General features: G+C 37.5%; 1 protein-coding gene across 1 annotated transcript in view; it reads left to right on the forward strand.

Moving 5' to 3' along the window:
- PTPRN2 (protein tyrosine phosphatase, receptor type, N polypeptide 2) overlaps window positions 1–23,452 on the forward strand; it is a 523,716-nt gene that overhangs the window by 113,846 nt on the left and 386,418 nt on the right. The window contains exons 5-8 of the mRNA XM_010563027.1: window positions 3,625–4,096; window positions 11,343–11,597; window positions 13,531–13,571; window positions 15,407–15,780. Of these exons, the coding sequence (XP_010561329.1) occupies window positions 3,625–4,096; window positions 11,343–11,597; window positions 13,531–13,571; window positions 15,407–15,780 (1,142 nt within the window). The remainder of the gene's footprint in view (window positions 1–3,624; window positions 4,097–11,342; window positions 11,598–13,530; window positions 13,572–15,406; window positions 15,781–23,452) is intronic.

The raw sequence follows: 23,452 nt of genomic DNA on the forward strand, positions 1-23,452 counted from the left end.
TTCAACTGAGTTTTTTAGCAATTCAGAGTACTTTTTAAAGATGTATCAGTGACATGAGAAAATTGAACAGTAACTTACCTATTAAAACATTTTTTTCCTTGATAGTAATAGGGACTTGTAGTCTAACCCTATTCAGTATAGACCATCTATATGGTAACTAGAGCATTCTTTTTTAGTTCCACACATTTCATTTAATGTTTGTCTTTTTTTGCTCTTACTGGCAGTACTTCATGTAAATCCAGTTTAAGCTATGCAGAAACTCATTTTCTGTTTAAAATTTTCCTGCTCCTTGTTTTCCTCTGTTTCTCCATGATGTTAGCAGCTTCTCCAAAGGCACCAGCAAGGGAATTTACAGATTCTTCTTTTCACTGATCATGGATGATGTCAGTTAACCTTGAAGTAAGTCAAACTAGCAATGTCCATGTTCAGGAGGTTAGATTGCAAAAACACTTCAAGTAAGATTATCACAGTGCTCTGCAATTGTTATTAATAACTTAGGATGTAAATTGTCACTGGATTCTAAGCTACATATAACGTATTTTTGTCCTATCTTTTTCTGTAAAAAACAGATTTATTTTTTTTCCCATGCTACTTAGACAAACCAATAGTCTAGGGTTGTATTTATCTGTGCTGCAATTTTACTTGGATTTCACCTTGCATATTTCAGTTGGCACTTATGTTTTTTGTGCTGTTTTGTTTGAGATGGGGGTGGCAAGGAAGGGGATTTTTTTCTCCTCCAAGTTGAGGATTGCCATACAGCTGTGAGATCCCTTTAATTAAGTCGGACTAAGCTACATCAGATGGGCTGGTATCTGAGTGCCCTGTGAAGACAGCTGAGCTGTTGGTGATGTACTTTAATTAAAACTTTTAATATTTCATCCCTTACTACCCGAAGTGTGACCTGTCAAGCTGCTGAGAGACAGCTCCTTGATAGAGGTGCAGCTCTGAGCCCAGGACTGGCACTTACTTATATCCAATTTGTGTACGATCACTTGGTGGTTTTGTTGTGTTTTCTTTCTTGGTGTGCTTGTTGTCTGCAAGAGCAGGAAATCACAGATCTCTTAATGTTAAAGGATATTTGGACTTGTTAAATAGCTCATCAAAAGCCAGCCCACATCTCCTCACCCTAATCTTTCACAAGTGGTTTGAAAGTGTCTAGCAGTTTTGCTCCCCCTAAGACTTGATTTATTAGTAAAGCTTTAGAGGCAAAAGAGGCAGCTGGATGTAGAACAGAGATCCAAATTAGGGTATAGTTCACAAGCGGCATTGAGCTGATTTAGTGTCTTTCCACGGCTGAATGGGCAATGTCCTCTTCCCCCCATCATGTTTCCCCCTTTCCCAGCTCCCTGTGCTTCCTTCCCTTGTACCCAGAAGGCCTTCAAATGGTGGCAAGGTAGGGAGTACAGGGGTGGGAAAGGCAAATGGCAGTTTATATGAATTCTCTGTAAACTACTTGGTGTTTCTGGGACTGCTTTGTGTCATCCTCTGCAGTTCCTTTGAGGGAGTAAGTATCATTAGAGAGTTAATTACCCCATGCAAAGACCCGTTGAAATTGAGAGATAAATACACTCGACTAGTAGTTTTTCACATCTAGGATTTGCTATTAAGTATGTAAACAGTGTTCAACTTGTATTTTGACAACTGGCTCCCCTCTTGGTGTTGATCAGAGCAGTGCATACCCTGCAGCTGGTGCACTGAACCAGAGCTACATTGCTGTTGTTTGATACAGTTCCCAGGGGACATTAAAATTTTTCATACACAAAGCTGCTTGATCTCTAGCTCTGTATTCTTTGACACTGTCTTACTCTAGCCCAATTTCTTGGCATTAACAAAACACGTTTCTATGTTAAAGACCACCTGCAGAAGTCAAAAGCCTTGCACTGATGGATCACAAGCCAAAAAATCCAAAGTGCCTTTTTTTCTGTAATAAAGTTGCATAAGCCATAAATCTACAAATCATGATATGGAATCATGGAATGAACCTCTTCAGTCATTTCTCAGGGGGAGGATAACCCCCTTGGAAAACAAGATTTATGAATATATATTATGAAATCAGCTGACTGTTATCAGAAGAAGTAAAATTGTTCAGATGGAGAGCAAAATTATTGTCCATAAATAAAGAACTAGATAAAATCTAAAAGTTTTTATTCATCTCTGGAATAGCTCATCAGCCTTACTTATTTTGCCTTTACAAAGTCCATTAGGAAATATATAAATAATGATTTTTCTGGCCAAGTTCTACTAATTGTTATCCTCTGAGGTGTATAGTCTCTGCGCTCTATATGTATTTTGCAGCTCTTTCTGTCCCAAACCATTATGCTATCAGTGCACAGGGACACCAGTGACCCACTATCATTTATAGCAGTGAGAGCTGAAATAATCCCTGTCCTAAGTTTCCCACATTCTAATGTGGTTTGTATGACAGTTTAATCAAGCAACCGCAGCTGAAAAGCAGGACTCATTCTTCAACACGCATATGGTATGGGATGCAACTTCAGCAATGTCCTGAAGGAATTATAAACAAAGAATCTAATTGGAATAATTCTGAATATAAGTAAACCTCTCTGTTCAAATTTGTATTTAGCAGGGAGTGAAGAAAAAATATTTTTTAAATTATTTAGGAGGGTGGAACCGGTTTGTCAAAAACAAAAAGTCCTGTGTTCAGGTTGTGCTCATAAGAAAAATATCTCTAGGATTAAATTATGGTAAATGTAATACTAATTAATGAGTTTATTGTTTCATGTGCTGGATAGAGGCTTAAAGTCCTTAAGGGGAATTTAGAATTTGTCCTCAAAACTAAATTTCATCAACAACAACAACAAAAAGGTCAATGAAAAAAAATAAATATTGTCTTGCAATGCTAGATTCCCAGGTGGTGCATCCTTGAAAATCTGAAACTGAAAATAGAAAACTCTAGTGCCAGCCCTCCTTTCCACTTTTTTCCCAGCACTTTTTCAACAAAAATGTGGTTTTAGTTTGATTGAAACATTTTTTACATTCTTGTTTAATTTACTGAGTTGTTTTACCTAAAAATAATAAACTAATTAAAAACCAATTTAAATGCTGGTTTTGCATTTCTTTATACTGTCAGAGGACATATTGATTAGAGATTTAATTTAGTGAAAAAAAAAAGAGATTTCATTTAAAATAGAACAAGGTTTTTCATATATACAAAAGATTTGTTTTGTTTTCTTGGTGTTCTTTAAAAAATGACACTTTTTATTTGAATTGTTAGTTTTTGGTAAGTAACTTCAAAAAAAGTTATTCTCACAAGTCTCGTAAAAACCAAAGGGAAAGTGGCTTTACTAAATTTTCTTTGTCCGACTGAATACAAATAGTGCATACATAGTTAACATCAAGTTTGAATTGTATCATTCTCTCTCTAATCTCTTTCTCTTGCTTTTTAATAATTTAATAAACTGTTTTACAAAATTTACCGAAGTCATAGTGCCTTTTTAAAGCAAACTTACTAGTTTGAGGTTTGCAATCTACATATGCATTACAGATTCTAATTACTGTTTTCCTGGTAAAACACTAAGGGTTATGCCTGTGATTCCTGCATAACAATAATCATCACGAAGCAATAATGACCCAGTCCTTTTTTCCACCTTCTACTCTCTCTAGAGCTACATCTATAATGATCCCATCAGGTACTACATGATGCAAAAACCCAAAGAGCGAGCACCTCCTTTGGCCCATGCATCAACATCCCGTCAACAGCACACGGAAAATCTCCTTGGAAGGACCTTCAACCAGCCTCAGCCAGACAAGTTCTCGCCAGAGTCAGAAATGGGGCTTGACCAAAAAACTCTGATGGCGGCACTGCATACGTACATCACTCGGAACTTGTCAGCACAAAGCAATGATAAAAGCTCTCAGAGCAGGACTAAAGGGTCTCACATTTATGCTGATAGATTCTACCCTTCGCAAGTCAGTCCTTTTGATGGAAATTTTGCCAAAGGAAAAGCAGATTTTAAAATGAAGAAGCTGTTCCAGCCAAGACCTGCATCCGGAGTGCTGGGGCCAACCCCTGAGATGCTGAATCGTAAGTCTGCTTCCCAGGATGATCCAAAGGACCCTCTGAGTGTAGTGGATGGTAAAGTTGATATTTACTTATTTTAACTTCTCTGAAGTTTCTCTTATGTTCACTGAGCATTTTTGAGAAAAAAATTTTAAAAAAGTAGACGTTCTGATATGTCTCCTACTATTGGCATATTTGTATCTACCATAATACTCTCAGTAATAATGTTCACCATTCTAACTACTCTTTCCCTGCAAACATCTACCCACGTTCTTCAACCCACCTTCCATATGCATGCAGAAATATATGGCACTCAGTAAGATGTAGCATTTATGTAACTTGTTATATTTTCAAAGTATTTTACAAACAACACGTAATTATGGGTACATCTTTGCTATCAAATCTGTTTTTATGCATGCATCCCACACTATATATAGGTAATATAGAAATGCCTGGTTTTGTTCCATTTTTCTGTATTTAACTAGAAATTCAAGGACCATGGGTAAAATTCAAAGTTAGACACAGAAATTAACACTAAGATAAATTCTGGTGCAGAACACAGAGAGGGGAGGAGTCTGTCAATTATGTGGATAGATGGACACCGAATATTGCAGGAATGTGGGATTACATCTAGTTTTGGCTGGACATTCTATAACAAACAACCCATTTGCTGGATTTTAACCTTTTTTTGCTAATGCTGTTTAACAATGACCCAATCCTGATTTCTTTTGTATGTGATAGTTTGACAAATAGTTAAATGGAAATGGAGTGTAACATCTCACGGGACCCTGTGATACCCTTTAAGCGCTGCTTTGTAAGACAAGATGGGTCTTCACGGCATGGCTGGGGATCAGGTAGAGTTTAGAAAATAACTGTCACTCATTTTATTGTTTCTTTAAACTAATCTAACTATTGATGTTATTCCAGTGGTTCAGAATGCCTGAAAAATGAAAGAATTGATCCTCAGCCATTGCCAAGCAGTTACATCTGTTACACTGTAGTCACCACTATCCCAATGGATTTTGGTGATATGTAAGAGGGTTCCTTTGAATCCCTTCTGTACTTATTATCATCCGTAGAGTTTAATGTTCTTTGATTTGTTTTGGTGTGGTTTTTTTTTTTAAAAACCAAACACACAGAAATGTCAAAGTTGCAGCAGAGGAAGGATAATGCTTGCAATCTAAAGGATGCTCAGAAGTGAAAGCATTCTTGGTATGATGCCCAGAGATAATAGGTTTCAAGGAATGAACTATAATGTAAAATCAAATCCAGGTGGCACAGTAAGTCTCTTGCACAGGTTAGACAATTTTGTTGCTAGACTCAAAACAAACTAGGCACATGCTGGTTTCATTATCCTCCAGCTGTTCCACTTCACCTTTCCTGGTAGGAGCCAACTGGGAAAAAAATGCTTAACACTTAGAGGGAATAACATGTTTCACAATTCATTGGGTTGTGCTACTTTGACTTCACATACATAATGTGCCCTGTAGGAACTTCTTCCATTGCATTAGCTTTTAAATGTTGCATAGACATAAAATTATGAATCGTTTGAGTAGGAAATAATACAGTTTCCTTTGTATTTTTGAGCCACTTAACAGTCTCATAAGGAAGTGGTGAGGACAGACCCCAGCGTATTCGTTGTTTAAAATGCTGTCCATTGGAATGATGATGGTTTGGATTCAGATTTGCCAGGCTGACCACGCCATCTCTTTCTGCTTTTAACCTTTCTTCAACCTCTCTGGTGCTTCAGGATTTTTGTATGCTTGTGGGTTATGCTCTTGCGCTCTCTAAACCACAGAACTGTTCAGGAACTGGAAAGCATGGGGTACAGTCACATGAGCTCAGTTCTCTGCTGCATCTGATACAGGATTAGACAAAGGAACTTGACTGGGAGAACAATCCAGAAGGTACTGAGCAGATTAACACTGAGAATTGCTGCAAAACAGTGGCAGGTAAATTAGCTAACTGCACCCTGAAGGAGAAATACAAGAGAAGGAAATGCGGAGCTATTTTTCTATCAGATTTGGAAACTGTTACCTCTAGGAGTAGCATGATGTGCGTGGGTACTGCCTTTCTAGTCACTGTGCTATAGTGGAATGGTTAATCTGCCTTCTGCACCAGCCGTATTTAGGATTTGGCTCAGTTTTAAGTGATATGTTCTAGTCTATTTATTTTTGGTGTATTAAATATTACAGAATACATCTCTCTGTTGCTTTGGAAAGGTCACAAAATTAGTAATTCAGATGTCTTTTTTTCAAAAAATAACAAACGTCCACGTTTGTAAAGCAAAAATATTTTTGTACGTTCTCTGTCTTGCAAAGCTGTGGTCACCAGTCCATGTGGCGCCCAGCTGCTGAGGATAGCTAATGTGTGGTCAGGGGGGGTGATGGGGTAGAAGAAGACAGACCACCCTGTGGGACTGCTAGCAAAGTTACTGCTGCCGTACCATTGGGCTGTCAAGCAAGCTCCTCTTGTTACCAACTAGGGGGATCCTACTCGTGAAGCTGATATTAAAAATTGCGTCATCTAAGATATATGTGCCTTTACTGTCATCATGGTTCCAAGGCAACTATGAAAGGCAACTTGTCTTGTTCAGTTCAGAAGCCGGAGCTAAGGGAGAAGTCTGGTTTGCAGTACAAGCCCTGTGAATCATGGGCAAGCATTGCCGATTCTATTTAGAAGGGGTCAGTGGGAGAGTATAACGGCTGTGCACAGGTACACGCATGTTCGAGTACATGTGCTGCTTAAGTGATGTGCCATTGCTGTACCCATCTGCTTTTTGGTCTTTCTCCAACAATATTTTCTGATTTTAATAAATTAATCATAATTTCCTTTAATTACCCAAAGGTGTTTGTAAATAGATGCACTGATATTCATTTGTGTATCAGCCTTGTCCAATAATATGCAAATGATATACAAACATGGACAGGTGCTATAACAAGAAGTGGAAGCATCCATATTTAACATGGGCATGTATTAACATCATATCAGTAACCTCAGGAAATTAGCAAATCTCTTTGTGTAGACTTCCATTTCACCAGGCTGTTACAGACATTTTGGTGATTGTTCCTCCTAGTGTACTGAAAACATGATGTTCTTCATACTTACTAGCTTTGGTTATCGTCTTTGGTCCCTGACATTTTAGGTCACACTTGCAGTTGTTCAGTAAAGGTAGCATATAATGCTTAAGTTTTTCTCATGTTGACACAAGTATTTAGGAGTTTGTTGGATGAACTGTGCCCAGGTGGCATTGACCAGGGCAGGAATAGCAGCATCACAGGAGCAGGAGGCTCCTCTGAAACACGTTTATTTAATTAATTAGGAGGACCTGCAGTGAGCCTCTTAGTATTATCTGGAGTAGGGCCTGTGGCCATATGTTTTCTCATGTGATTCCTTGCCCCGTTCCCCCATTTCCATTTTGTTTGAGATTGAGACTGCTTTGTTATTGACTATGAACCTGTGGAAGTGGACTGAAGAGGTAAGACTTGGCTAAGATAATTTGGAAAAAATGAAATGGAATGGAAATGACAAGGCAATATTGACAGTGTGTTGTTGAGTAGCTCATTAGTTCGTCTTGACAGGTGGCTGGGAAACAACAGAAATAGACAAAAATCTAGTAGTGCTACATGAATATAGCTCTTTTAATCATATATGTCCTGAAATATAATTCCCTTTTGTCTTCAAATATTGGTGTAATGGCCCGTGACTAGCTTGAATAAAATGTAACAGGCAAATGCAGAAGCAAATTATTTTTCTGAGGTTCAAAAGTTGCTTTCAGCTTAGAAACCTCAGGTTGCTGATTTTTCAGATCAGAATTTTGAGCTACTTTTGACTTGAATCTGCTGCTGAATTTGTGTAATTCGAACTAGCTTTTTTATCATAAATGAATGAACATTGTACAATTTTTAGTCAATGACGCAATTGCTTTTATGCTGTTTGCTGGAATTTGCTTGAAACACCTCCCTGTGCATTTTGCTAAAAACTTCATAGTGTTACTCACCACTCTTTTGAAGCATTTTAAGAATCTTGGTCCCCTTCTCAGAAAATAGATAAACTGTCAGGACTTTAAGTAACATTAATGCTGAGTAAACTTGAGAACCTGAGAGTCCAAATTTTGAAAAAATGGTGCTACTAGGCATGTAAGTGTTTTTGAATTTTTTTTCATAAATCGAATTTCTTGGTAAGATGTTTCCTAATAGCTTGAAAATCACAGTAACTGAATGACATTCTCCTCAATGTGTTATGGCTAGAAAGCAAGGGTTCCAAGTCAAGGGAAGAGAAATGTGGTTTCTGTTCTGAAGTTGAATAAATAAAAAATGCTTCAAAAATATTGTAGGAAAGTGAGCAAGTGATCCTAAAGCAGTCAGTACCTTTTAATAGGAAATGTAACCTGGATTGTGGGAAACTCATGTTCAAGGCTCTAATCAGCTGGCTGTTTTGGGCATGTTCTCTCTTCTTTTGCCTAAAATGAAATATTAATGAATGATGTTAGTGTGACTTAGAAGCCTTTCATTCTTGACAGAGATGTTTTCTAAGACCATTCCACATTTACAAGGGGTTTAGAAATACAGAGGTGGATTCTTGGTCTGCACTGAAAATAATTATGAACATTTGCAAATATTATTCCAGACGGTTGCAAAACCCTTCGAAATCTCATTCATAGATTGTTAGCTGCTACACATCATGGGTTATTCACATCAGTGGATAAATGGCAAACACTCTTGAAAAAAAAGTCACTGAAGTCATCACAGTTTTCTTTTTTTTTGTAGGCGCACTGATGTCAGGTAATCAAACAGTGTTCCAAGAACACTTTTTCCTACTGTGGTGTGCCTTGCAATGTCTCTTTATGCATTTAGTTGAAAAGTTTTAGTTTTGATTTGGAACTGACATATATTCTGCCTTTTCTTTGCTGACTTTATTAGCTCTGCTTCAATAATTCAGGTTTTTCTGTCAGGTTATTGCCCAATAGTTCTATAAAACATAAGAACAGAAATTATACCTATGCAGACACAAGGCTTTTCCAGTAATCTGGCAGTGCTGGTATTCCTACAGCTTAATTTCCTGCATTGCTGCTATGTGTAACATCTTCTCCAAATGGCCACCTTCCTGGTAGCTGTTGTGTTTCTTGAAAAAGTTTCTTGAACTCAGTTTGATCAAGTCTAGTGAAAACTTTATTGCAGTTTGGATCAATTTGCTCCTGTAGATTACCTTCCTAAACAAAAGCATTTGGTCATTATATTTTTACTATAATATTAAATTCATGACAGGGGATGGGTACAATACAATGAAATGCAGAAAGGAAAGTATTCAAAGATTTCTGTGAAGTGTTACTCAGCTTCCATCAAACTTCAGTCCTAATTTTGCTGCCTCCAAATATCTCAGAGAGTTTGCCATAGATCATAAGATTAAGTCTTAGACTCTCATTACTGAACACTTTCTTTCCTGTAGAAAGCACTCTGCTATTTCAGTATGGTACCATAATCTTTGTTGGCTGCCATAGTTTGAAGCAGCATCATAGATTTAACTTACCTTCTTTATTGATAGTAGCACTTAAGTGTGTTTAAAACTATGTTTAAGAAAATTTCAGAAGTTCACAGCATACAACCTCAGCTGAATATTATAATGAAATCAGTAGAATTTTGTAACACCATCATGGGGCATTATTGGAAAGAAGTATCCTTTTAACCTGGAAAAGCAAGTACATCAAAGTACCACCTTCCCCATGTGCCGAACCCCTCTGATTCACAGTAAACCTACTATTTAAGCTGCTTAAGTTATCTTGGTTTATATTGACTAATTAGTTTAGGGAAAACAGCATTAGTTTAGCTGGTGAATTATGGGTCAGGTCAGAGGAAATTAATCTCTGCCTTGAAATGGCATTGAGAAGCTGATGGTCAGCTGCAGGTTCTAACCTCTTCAGCTAACACTGTGGGGGCCAAAGAATGACAGACATGTCTAAGGTCTTGGCCTCTTTTTCCCAATGACAAATAATCCTTGATTCTTGTCTCCCTGCAAAATCACAAGTGTTCTGCTGCCTCTTCCCTGGAGCAGAAGAGTCTCTAACTACATCTTCTTCTTATTTCCTAGTCTCTAACTACTTCTTCCTCCTTTGCTGTGAAAAGCAAAACCTTCTCTTTAGCCTTTTTTCCGGTAGTGTTTTCCCCTTTGTGCACCTACTTTTTAATTCACTTTCATGTAAACCTGAAAGCTCTCAGCATGGTCCCAAAGTCTTGTTTACAGATGATAATGAACATGTCCAGCCACAGGGCTTAACAGGAAGAATGTTACCGTAAGAAAAAAGATTGGATGTTGCCTTCAAACTGCTTATATATAAATCTATACATTCAACAGAGATTTGAAAGCAGTCCATATCTTCCTCTTACACAATACTACCTATGTAAAAGAGTTTTCTTGCATGCATATGCATGCTAAATTCCTGATCAGCATGAATAAGCAGAACAGAGGCACGATTGAAAATGGTTTTGGTATGCTAGACTAAGCCCTACATTTAGCATCTCATCCTCCAAGGGACGTTAGGCCGAGTTTTTCAGAGTTACACAGAATGGTACTGAAGGATACATGCAGTCAGAAAAGTACCTTCCCTGAAGAGCTGTTATGCTACATTATCTAACTCACCTTTAATATCCATTGTCCTTGAATTTCCTCATCTTCAAAACTTTTTTCACATCAAGGTTGTTTTGTTGTTTTGGTTTTGGCTTTTTTGTGGAGTTTTGTTTTGTTTTGTTTTGTTTTGTTTTGTTTTGTTTTCCCTAAAAGTAAGTCCATTTGCTTTTCCTGGCCCGGAACATCATCTTAACATTTCTTTCCTCAATGTGACCGGTAAAACATTCACAGCTGACAAACCAAACCAGTAAAGTTCACTTTTGACAAAATACATATTTTCCAAGAGAAATCAATACAATTTAGAAGATTTGTTCATTACATATCCATGTATGTAATGGACATATATCCATATCCACTTCTGACTGAAGAGGAGCCTTTTGAAAGACAAAATATCTGACTTTTTTTTTTCCAGAGCTCTATATAGCTATTTACCTTGCAAAAAACAAATCACGAAAGAAACCTGATCTCTAATAAACGGTAGCGTTGTTTGCGCTCTCTTGTTATAAACTCTAACATCCATTTATATTACTGTGTTTTCTGTAAAGGTGGCAGCATGACTGTGTATGCACTCTTTTGGAAAACACTCTTCATGAAGGAAAAGATATCTTTTAGGAAAAATGAAAGATACTTACTGATACAAGCACACATGCTTCATGTACGCAGCTAAATCTTGTGCTTCTGTTGTTTTGTGATCCAGAGGTACTTATTAAAGATGTATTGAAGGACCTAGAGAAACACCAAGTGAATGTGGAGAATCTCAGCTCAACAGAACTGGATGAGATTGCTGATACTATCGCCAATGCAATTCAAACCGTTGGCATTCAGGAAGAAACAGAAGAGGGTGCTGGAAAAACTAAAGAAGACAAAACAGAAGCACAAATAAAGAAAGGAGATGCTCAAGGAAGGGCAGAGGTTCAGAATGAATTAATGGAAAACAGTGTTAATATACCAGGTATTAATTCTAATAGTTAAGTACATCAAAAGATAGCTACCCTAATTTTCCTTTATTGTTTCACATTAGTGCTAGACTTTTAAAAATCAGGTTTAAAGAAGACAAGAGGAAAATTTCTGTATTTTTCGCTGAAGGCTGCAGAATTTTAGCTTTGTTGGTTTCTTTTGACAAGAGGTACTTTATTTACCAAAAATGCAGCTGTTTGTGAACCCTTGGCCTTTCAGCTTCACAAACAAGATAAACCTACATACCCAATTATATTAAAATACAAATTGCTTTATGTGTGGTCTAATTTCCCTTTCTCGAAAGAAAATGAGATGTTTAAGCAAAATGATAAAGAAAAATTATTATATTCCAAGAATGTTTTTCAAGATATATAGGGATAAAAATTATGTTTTACAGATAATTATTCTTCAATGTACCGCAATTACTTGCAGAAGAAAGTCTTAGGTACAGGTAGAAAACTTTCCCTTTCCTGCTTAGGGAAATAAAAGAGTTATTATGGTTATTTGCTTCTGTCTGGACACGTGTTTTCCTGGTGGTGCAGATTCAGGAGCTGCAGTAATTGCCATTAAGGAGTTGATACCACAGTAAGACATAAGTTACCACTCACCCGTTCTCTATTTTAGGAATGTTATGATATCTAGGACACTAAAAACATATGTGTCGTGGTTTAACCCCAGCCAGCAGCTCAGCCCCACACGGTTGCTTGCTCACTCCCCCCCCGGTGGGATGGGGGAGAGAATTGGAAGGGTAAAAGTGAGAAAACTCGTGGGTTGAGATAAAGACAGTTTAATAACTCAAGCAAAAGCCGTGCACGCAAGCAAAGCAAAACAAGGAATTCATTGACCACTTCCCATGGCAGGCAGGTGTTCAGCCATCTCCAGGACAGCAGGGCTCCATCACACCTAACGGTGACTTTGGAACACAAACACCATCACTCCGAACATCCCCCCCTTCCTTCTTCTTCCCCCAGCTTTATATACTGAGCATGTGTCATATGGTCTGGGGTATCCCTTGGGTCAGTGGGGGTCAGCTGTCCCGGCTGTGTCCCCTCCCAACTTCTTGTGCCCCCCCAGCCTCCTCGCTGGTGGGGTGGGTGAGAAGCAGAAAAGGCCTTGGCTCTGGGTAAGCACTGCTCAGCAGTGATGAAAACATCCCTGTGTTATCAGCACAAATCCAAAACACAGTCCCACACTAGTTACTATAAAGAAAATTAACTCTCCCCCAGCCAAAACCAGCACAATATGCTATAAGTCATAAACAGTGATTTTAACTTACTGTCTTTTTTCGTGGTGATATACTGAAATCCTTACTAGATAGGGATACTCTGGTTATTTTAATTGCCAATTCTTTTTGTAGATTAAAATGAGCAGACTTGAGGGTTTGTCTTGAATCATGCTGAGAGAAATGAATAAGACTCAGTTCATAAACCAAAAAGCCAGCATTATTTGACTGAGGTTAATGATGTGACTGCATATTATCACTGTAGTTAAACTGTAACATGATTTTTGGTAGACAATATCAATTGAAATAAGTCATCTTCCACCAAAATGCATATGAGGCATGTATATGTCTCCTTTTTCTTTAACGTAAATGTCCATTCAGCTAGCTAGAGCCATTTTATTGCTTTTTTTCTTATATATTGATAAACTGATATGAAGATTGGACACTTAATTAGCAAAATAACACTATTACATTGGCTCTTGAAGTACTCTGCCTATTGATCTTGCATTAATTTGCTATCGAAGTGGGCTTAGAATAACAATACTGAATTATACAGTGCTCTTTACTCTGCCCTTTCAGCTTTGATGTCTTAATGTTTAAATTGCATGAAAAGGCCACCACTACAAAGCAGCCTATAAGCAGTGTTTATTTCATATATGATGTTTTCCCTTCATAACTACGTATTTGTGCTTTTCATATCCTACAGACAATGGAGTGCGTGAAGCCAGTGCCAGAATTGATAAAGAGGTAGAGTACCAGTATTTTAAAAAAACAAGTATTCCATCTCAGAATATCAGGTTTATAAGCAGTGAAGGTCAAAAACACACTTCTGAAATGTAAGACTTGTTTTGCGTTTTGTGTGGATATAATTCAATATCACAGCAGAGGCATGTTGTTGTTGATGCTTTGAAATATTAAATGAACATTTATTTAAACCTTAACCAAAATGAGTTTTGGAGTTCAAAAAACCAAAATCAAGTCCTGTTTTGCCTTTCTATCATTCATGAATAGACAGAATTCATAACAGATCCCAAAGTTCAGACAAATTCAGGCTTTTCCTCAGGTTAGTAATTTTGAGTATTGAGGTGTTCTTGAAAACACCCTTCTTCTTTGACCTGTCCTTTGCCTTTTAGTTCTGGGGGATGTAAGCATCCTTGCTCAGAAAATCTTTCTGTTTTTCAGAAGAAGTTGAGTAAACGTATTCACTCTGAGGGCATGTGTTTGTGGGAGGGTTTGAAATTTCCTCTCCTTTCATGGGATCTGTCATTCTCCACTTTTTCACTTTACCTTTAATTCCTCCAAATCATTGAATATCAGAGGTATTTCAAAAGCACTAGGCATTACATCTCATAGCCTAGGTGGTTAAAATTTGGGATTTTAATCTAGATTACTTTTACAATATTCCTCATTTGCTTTGAATCATATCCTATAGACTTATGTCCAACATTCAGCCATTTGGGGGGTATATTCATCTTTCTTTTTCTGGGTTGCATGGAACAGAAAAATCTCAAAGAAATATTCTTAAAAACAGCCGTGAAACTTCTCCTACTATATACTCCATCAAAAGCTAACAGCTGAGATTCATAAATGGGCAAAGCCTCTTGTGTTCAGTAAAATCTCTTTAGTAGCTGCCCTTCTACCAAGCAAGGAAAACACACAAGTGGACAATGTGGCAGGAGCTTTAACCACACACATGAAATTCTTCAAGGAACGAAGTGCTACATTCACAGTAGACTTAGAGAGGACTCCATGTATAGGTTTCTTAGTGACAGTTTGAATAGGGGATGTGATAGAAAAAAATATATTGTGACACAGAGCACAAAGTGCCCATTAGCCATCATTTCCTCCCAAATGTTTGGCTGCAATAAACTTATGTAATGAAACTAACTAATGAATTGTTCCAGGCATGTGTTTTGACTTTTTCTCACTTGCTTACTGTTTTGGTTTATTAGACAGATTTTTTTCTGTGATCATATGTTTAGCTTAGTGGCTCACTCACAAACAGTTTGTCACAATTTCTAGAGATGAATAAGTGAAATATAATTTGTCACATAATATCTGTTCCCTTTCCTGTGTTATGACTCGTGAGAAGCAAGAGGTATGCATGTTTCCAGTCCTAACACTTAGGCATATTGATGGATATTTCTATTATTTCTCCTTTTCATTAACTTACTTGATAACAAATTTTTATTCTCATCAATACTTAATCACACAGACACATGAAAATGAACACTATGAAAATACCACCAGCATTTTTTTCTAGCTGTTCAAGACAGAGAAAAGGCTATCTGGATTCTGTGATATTTGAAGAAGAATGTAACTGTTAACTATAGAATTTCTTTGCCCTTATTAAAACTGTTGAAAAATACAGTGGCATAATTAAATGCTTTTTTATTATTACTGAATAAACATTATGTTCTTACATAGTCTGGCAGCATATAGAAATTAAGAAAATTACCATGCAACATTTGTATGAATAGAGTCTACCATATCAATATGAGTTTGAAAGATTATGTCCAAGTTTGGTTCAGTATAACATTCCTGTGTTTACTTTTAAAAATAGTAATATTCTTTTAATACAGGAGAACACTGCAAAACTAGTTAACTTCTTGAACGAGAATGCGTTACCTGAAAATAAGCCTAAAGACCTTATACCTGAAGAATCTACTAAGACAGAAACCAAGAAATCGGAAGACACTGACTCTTCTTCCTCAGAAGAAATAAATGCTGGTGTGGAAAATGTAAAAAGTGAGACTTTCTCAAGGGAACTGACAGCTGCAAAGAACAGTGAATCTGACTCCAAAGACCTGAGTGAGATCCACTACTGGATTAAGAACACTTTAATGCAGGATGGAAACTCCTACAAAGAGCCTCAGAAAAGTATGGGACAAGGCTTGCAACTTGAAGTGAAGTCTTCAGAGGAGAAAGAATACGGCTATATTGTGACGGTGAAAGAGTAAGTATAACAGCCAATTTGAATGGCATTTTTAGCTGGAGAAAAGATAAAGTCATTGCACCTAATGAAATATGAATGTACAAGAGGAAAATGCCACAGGCCTGTTTTTTAATACATCTGAAACTGTTTGGAACCTGTTTGGTACTTTGATGAAAATACAAGAAAACAGTTCCATTTTCTTACAGTTGCCTTTCCTCCAATGCGGAAGATATTTAGTTTGTAGGTCTTTTGCTTAGACCTCTCTCTATCTTCTCATGTTCCAGTGACCTTCCAATATGTCAGTAAGTGTGCTTATGGTTAGGATGTGGGCTTTAAATATTTGACTTGAAAGTAGCCTAAATATCAATGCCTGAGTCATTCTTTCAAAAAATGACACACAATAATAAAGCACAATATTTTCTCTGTGGTTTCATTTTGATCTGAAAATAACACATATAGGAATCCAACCATCACATATGCAGCTAGTTTAGAAAGGAAGACCTAATGATTTCAGGTCATGTCACTAATGAATTTGACATTTAATACAATACTTTCAAAAGACAGCTTTTTTTCTCCTAGTGGTACACAGTTTATTACAGGAACATTTGGGACTTTAGAACGATGTGGGCACTTTTGGTTTCCTTTCCCCCCTGCGAGAACGATATTATATTTGGTTAGTGATCCCAACTCATCTTCTGTGAGAAATTAGGAATTTGTAGGATGGGCTTACAAACCTCTGCCCAGCATTATAGAGAAACTGAGACACAAACTTCTGTAGCATGGATTGATTCTTTTGACTGTCTCAAATTTATTAATGGGATTGAAGGCAATAGGATTGTGGAGGATTCTAGGTTTTACCACCCTGTTGTGTTGAAATGCACATGGCTGGGTATCAGAGACAGCTTCTTGTTCGCCTTCTCCCAGGGGCTACACTTGAGAAAGATGGGAGCACGAAGAAAGGATGCCATGTGGGGGGAAGAGATTTTATACAGTGCGTGAAGGGACAGGCTGAAGAGAGGAGAGTGAAAACTGAGGCTCAGCAGCCTGCAAACATCAGAGACAGAGACTTCTCAAGAAGTAGGGAACAAACACGCACTCCTCAGAGATAATGGAAGGAATATATTTCATAAGGACTCAGATTACCCTGCAGAAAATAAAAGTTGCTTAGTTACTGGAATGAGAGGTGCTGAAGGAAAGGGCTCACCTGTGAGGACATGGTGGGGATGAGAGTTATGTTAACAGATCCTTGCATTGCTATCATGTCCCATCCTGAGTTTTATTTTTACCATTTTAGTGTTAAATTTTATTCACTTTCTAAAGACACTCAGCTCTAGAGTTTAGAAAAGACCTTGGGGAGATTTGGAATGCTTGCTTTAAGGAAAGTCCCAAGTGATTTGAGGTCCTCATACTTCTGTTAACTTGTCCGTGTGTCAATAACCACTGTTAATCGTTATTTAATGACCAAGTGCCTTGGATTTAATTAACCAGTTTTAAACTGCTTTTGCCATTGCCCTTTTCAGTTGTTCCCCTGTAATGTTCATTTTTGTTGAGTGGTTCCTGTAGCAGGCTCGCTATTCTCAAGAACCTGCTCCAGGAGAAAGCCAATTATTAGAATATTCTTACAGCTTTTTGTCTAGGTCATGCCTTAGTCCTTCAGGTAGGATGCATTCCTATTTGATTTTGCCAAGGGGGCACTCAGGAGTCTCCTTCTGTGTTTTTGAAACCAGTCTACCAGAAATTGATGGGATACCTGAGTTGAACCACACCTCTTGGTTCCTGCCTATGAATGCTATGTGAAGCAATAGAAGCTATTTTTTTCCGCAGCTAAGCGCTACTTCCCCCAGGCGTTTTAACTCACATCAGTCTGGAAGGCACCTTTACATCCAACAGTGTCTTAATGACACCATCTCCCTTGGCCATCCAGACTTATTTGGCTCAAATTCTCTAAGAGCTTAGAGCTTTCACAGGTCTATGTAGTGGGAGATGTTCTGACTTTCAGTCTTCACAGCATGTAGATTCTTCACTGTGCCATCTTATCTGGTTTTCTTCCTAGCTAGTCCCCACTGATGGGTTTTTCCCCAAATTATGTCTATTATTCTTCAATGAAACTTGCTGAAGAAGGTCATTTGTCCAAAGGTTCTTGGTCCTAGAGGACTCCATATACACAAATATAATTTAGCATAGATTTGTTCAGCTTTACCATTTTTGATACCAGAAGGACAAAAGGTACTTTTCTTATATACTAGATTATTACAATTTTAGTAACTTTTGGGCAAGATGCTTTTAGCTAAACATCGGGATGCTGTTAGAAATGCTCAGAAACGATGAGAAAAAATTCGCAATGAGTTAGATGAAACTACTTCAAATGGTTTGAATTAAAAAATATAAGTTTATCAAAATAATTTTAGTTTTTAATGGTAACCAGCTCATTACACAAAGCATGTACTACGTGTATTCTGAAAACTTAACTGGTAACTCCTCACTACATTCTTAGCAGTTTGAGTACAACTAGATGTCATCTTCTCCAAAGTCATAGAGAAAAAGAGAATAAGCTTTCATGCTTTTTTTCCTGTTCCTAATCTAGAATGAGTTGATCATTAAAGAGAATTAGCTGATTGAGTTGAACTAAAGAAACATTTCCATTTGTACCAGGATTACGTTGCATTCAATCTGCAGCAAACGGATTTTGGTTCAGTGATTTCGCCCTCCTCAGCATTTCAACTCCAAAATATACTGGTTTCATTTTTGTTGTTATTGTTGTTGTTAGACCTGTTCAAGCCAAACAAGTTTATCTGAAATGTAAGAGCAAAATGAAAAGCTTGTATTTTGCAAAACAAAATTTGTATGTTCTGGAATTTTATAAGAATAACAAAACCTGTTCAGGAAATTCCACATGCTAAAAATGGACTTGTCCCCTCTGCAGGAACAGTGAAAAGCTTTCCACAGCAGTTGAGGGATCTGTTACATTCTAGTATTTCCCACAACCATTATTTAGTACATAAAGTGGCCTTAGAGAGCAATTGGATCAGTATAGCCGAGAGTTTCAGTAAGGAGTTGTTTTCGTGAATGTTGCTGTAATTGTATTTTTTTCTTGGGGGAGAGAGGATAGAGAAAGGGATGTTTGTTAACTATCACTGCACAGAAGAGAAATTTTAATGTCCTTTTAAGGAACATTTCTTTAGTAAGCGTCCTGTTACTGGTACAAAGTGTCCTTTGTACCAAAAATCTTACTGGCTGTTTGCATTAAATAAATAGTATTAAGAAATGGGTTAGGTGTATGCTACACATTTATACATAACTGTACATGCATCTTATATTCATATAATGAAGTAAAGGGGCTGGAACTATTCCTAGTCAGATCTTTAATCTATGTTAGTCTAAAATCACTCCTGTTTGAGAGGTGATTGTAGTCTGTAAGTACTCAGGAAATTGATTTCACAACCGATCTTTGATATTTTACGGTTGGACTCGATGATCTTGAAGATCTTTTCCAACCTAAGTGATTCTATGACTTTTTGTTTAGATCTTTATGCTTTTTTAAAGTTCTTTATTTTAAATAGAGAGGAAGTTGGAGCTAAAGGTAGGCATGAAATATATCTTTCTGAGAGGCTGAGTGTTAGACAAATTCATTTGTGAAGTATCCTTCTTGCAGCAATTATCACATTTAAGATTATAAACCTAAAATTAGGATTTAGGTGGGGTTTTTTAATCCACTCTTAACTTGTGCACACAAAATGAAATGCCAAAATGTAACACAAAAGTTACTTACTTATTTTTTGATGCTACATCTTTGTATGGTTTTCTTCTTCCTCCATAAAGTAATAGGCCATAGTTTCAACCCATCACTTTTTGTTGGCCATGATTTTTTGGAGCAGTGAAGCTTCATTTTCAGCTGAAACAGTGGTCTTTTGGTGAGAAAGGGAAGTAGTCCAACATATTTGTACACTGGGGATAATAGCTTGGGTTCTTTTCACCTTCTGATCTGAAAATGGAACTGAAAAGATTATACTCAGTGGTATAGTTGACAGATGTCAGGGGTGATCCATTCACTATTAGATTCTCAGGCTTCCATGGCTTTGCAAGTGTGATCCAAAGGAGGTATTAAGACTGCTTCAGTGAACTCCTAAGATGCCAGCTTTTAATTGTGCCACAAAGCAAAGATAAACATTTCGATGTAATACTTGAAGAAAAGATTTGTGATAGTTTAAAGACTTGTCAAAACGGCAGTCTGATTGTCAATGGCAAGAACAATAGGTCACTCCTGCTGTGTTTGTCAAGTGACCTTTCAGATGGTTGGAGCAGTGCAATCCATACCAATCCATAATATCCATCAGTGCTAAGCTGTGGAATGAATTGACAGTTTCAGTGTAGAAAATTGTCCAGCAAATCCTCCACTGTGCTGCTTCAGCACTTTATTATGCTGAGAAACCAATCAAATTGGGTGATTTACTTTGTTTACTTTTTTCTTCTTCAAAAAATTGGTATTCTACCACTGTAGGATTTGCGTGAAAGAGTTTTGTTTCTTTCTTAGTGTAACTGCCTTCAACTGTTTCTACTAATTTTAGCTCTGAAATTCTAAAGTAATCTTATGAAACAAAGTTACCTACAGGATGTTATTTTCATTTGTATGCTACTTTGGCCGTAGTTATAAAATACTCCTCCGTTATGGTGGGGATACATCAGTGTGAGCTCTCAAATCAGAGAAATCTTTGCCTTTGGACAGAAGAACTTTTCCTATTTTCTGAAATTCTAGTTCTTCAAATATGGAAAACTGCTTTTTGGGTTGGAAAAAATGCCAACGCTCCCATTTTTCTGGCAGGATATGCTCTGAGGGCCAACATCCCACAGTCAAAATATTTAAATAATGTTTAGCCTCCTGAATCTCTCATGAGGAAACCCAAAGCCTGACTTTCCAGAACATGTAGTTCTTCCCACCTCCAGTAAAACTAAATGCAAGCTGCTGCATGCTCAGCAGTTTAAATAGTCAAGCTGGTGTGCAATTTCTTAAATGTGAGATTGAGTAGTTAGACTTAAATGCACTAAGAAAAATCCTAATTTGAGAGTAGAAAGTTCATCTCTTTTCACTGCTTATCCCAGTCTTTTGAGCTTCAAAGTCAAGTTGTGCTTTTCTGAAGCCATGCTTCGACACCCCACGCAGAGGAACCTGTCCTGTTTGGTGATTTATCAGAAAGCATGTGCTTGAAGTTCTTCGTATAAATACAGGATTGCAGACAGCTCACGGCAGCTCTGTTAGCTTGTGAGCCAACTTCTGGCATTGTTGTATTAGTCAATTCCTGGATATTTTCTGCTTTGTCATATGTTAACTCTCAATTCCAGACTGTCTATGTAAAATTATATAGGCTGTAAATCTGTTCACAACACGTTAACTTAATTGGATCATACATGCATTTCTATGCATCTAATTTGAAGTAGCTGGTATTCTGCTCAGATGCTGTGAAAAAGCTGAAAACAGATCTTGTGTTCATAGTATAAAATTGCTATGGAATATTGTTAGTCTGACCATTTAACGTGCTGAAGGGTTAGGTTAATTCCAAATGCTTGATATTATATCTCCACCTTTACAAAGGTGAAAAATGATACCGCTTTACATATAATGATTACTTTCCGCAGGATGGTGTTCAGGTTAGGACCCTGAAGCTGGGTTGTACAGAACCCTTGGTTTATTCCCCAAGTTTTCTGCTCTTCTAGGCAAGTCATTAAAGAATTGTATTTTTACGATCGTCATTATTTGTTTCCCCTAGCAGGTTAAAATATTTAGCGCATTTTAATTGCATTTAAAAATGAAATTTAAAATAAATAGGAGAAAATGAATCACAATATCTACAGCGATGAAACAGGGCTGATAGGTTTTATTGTTCTTTGTTGTCTTGATGTTTCTTGGAAGCTGAGCTTTTGTATTGCATGAGGCTTTTCAGCTATTCTTTAGAAAATAATAACAAAATGTTCTTGTCCTTTAATACATATATACAAACAGAAACACTGATTTGACCTTCTCTGCATATCTCAATGTCCTCTTTGAAATTGTTATTCTACCTGCAAGTGCACTTTATCAAGGGAAAAAGATTTGCGCATATTCTTCACTTCTACAGCTGGCTTTAAAAACTAAAAATTATAAACATACATAAAACAGAAAAGCTCTTGCTACTAAAGTCTGTTAAAATCAGCAAGGGACAGCACTGCTCACATTAAAAAAAAGGTTAAATGTAAAATTTTTATCCCCCACTTTGTCACTTTCCCTAGCAGTCTCTACCCTTGTATAAATAAATTCCATAAATGTCCATCATTGATTTTAAAGCCAAAAGTTTTGCTTCTGATAACATAGCTTGACCCCCTACCTAAATAATACAGGTGGAAAATATTTGCCTATGAATTTATCCAGTGGAGACAATTCTGTCACTCTGTCTTAGCACCATTACTGGTGGAGATGTAAATCTAGAATCTTCCTTGGCTAACTCTTCACGTGTAATTATTCACACTGCCTAGAGTTTTCTAGACATAAAAAACATTTTTCCCCCTCTCTAATCCTCCAGTTTCCTTGTGATACTTAGAAAGTGAGAGAGATCATATCCCTCACACCAGTCTACTGCTCCACTGCCTTAATTCTGACATTATATATTCCCATAGGAAAATGATACTTCATGCTTCTTATTCATGCACAAGAAAATAACAGAAAAACAGCAGTTACTGTAGTTTGACCATAGAGACCAATAAATACTGGTGTGGTTTTTTTCAATATGAGAGTTCAGCTTTGAATATTTTGAATTTCTTGTCTGTTGTATACGCAGAGATATGATGATAGTCTGTTCTACTTCTGTTGCCCTTAGCTTTTGTGCTTCCAAAATCGGTTGAAATATTTTATCCCTGAACATGACTTTCACCTGCTGATGTAGATCACTTTACAAGAGAAAAGTCCTTCCAAGGCTCCATCTTTCCCTCCTCCTAGGGCTTCACTTCCCCAAATGTTTTCCTCTGCTTTCCATCAGAACCAGATGTGCATTTTTACCTCTAGAGGAACATCCAGAGAAAAATTTTGAATTGATGTAGCTGGTGACCAGTCGATCTGTCTCACTAGCAACATTAATGGCAAGGAATCACTCTGGTCCCTTGAGTTGATGAAAGGCAATGGGTACTTGTAGGAGTGCGCTTGGAGTCCCCAGTAGTGCCACAAGGACTGGCTCCCATTTGTATCTCTCCACTTAGCTGCACATATGTGGCTGTTGGCCCCTCGTTTCCCAGAACAGCCATTCCCAGGCACTCCCCTTTCTGTCTTTCCACACCTTCTGTGCCACGTTAGCAGCCCTTGTTCAGGTATCAGGCGCTGGCTTTTTTCGGGAGAGTGGCTGGTGCAGGTACTCCACAACCTCTGTGCGAGCAGGTTGGCGTTACTGTCTCCAGGCTATAGACCTTTAACCGCTGAGGCTGCACGTTACGTATCTGCAAACCAGGCATGGGGCTGTGAGCTGTGCTCTGTTTTTATAAACAGCGGTAGTCATTAAAACCCTGAGATGCTGCAATATCTCACAATACCATATGGTCAATACTTTTAGTGTATCACAGTGTTTTTCGGGTAATTGCCATGTAGTTCATTATAAGAGAGTGGTGAATTTTAAGCTTTTGAAATGAGTGAGAAGGAGAAAGCCAAAGATCAGGATTCCCGGGAATGCAGCAAACT

Source organism: Haliaeetus leucocephalus, unplaced genomic scaffold (genome assembly GCF_000737465.1).
Source record: "Haliaeetus leucocephalus isolate CR32 unplaced genomic scaffold, Haliaeetus_leucocephalus-4.0 Scaffold0, whole genome shotgun sequence".
NCBI lineage: Eukaryota > Metazoa > Chordata > Aves > Accipitriformes > Accipitridae > Haliaeetus > Haliaeetus leucocephalus.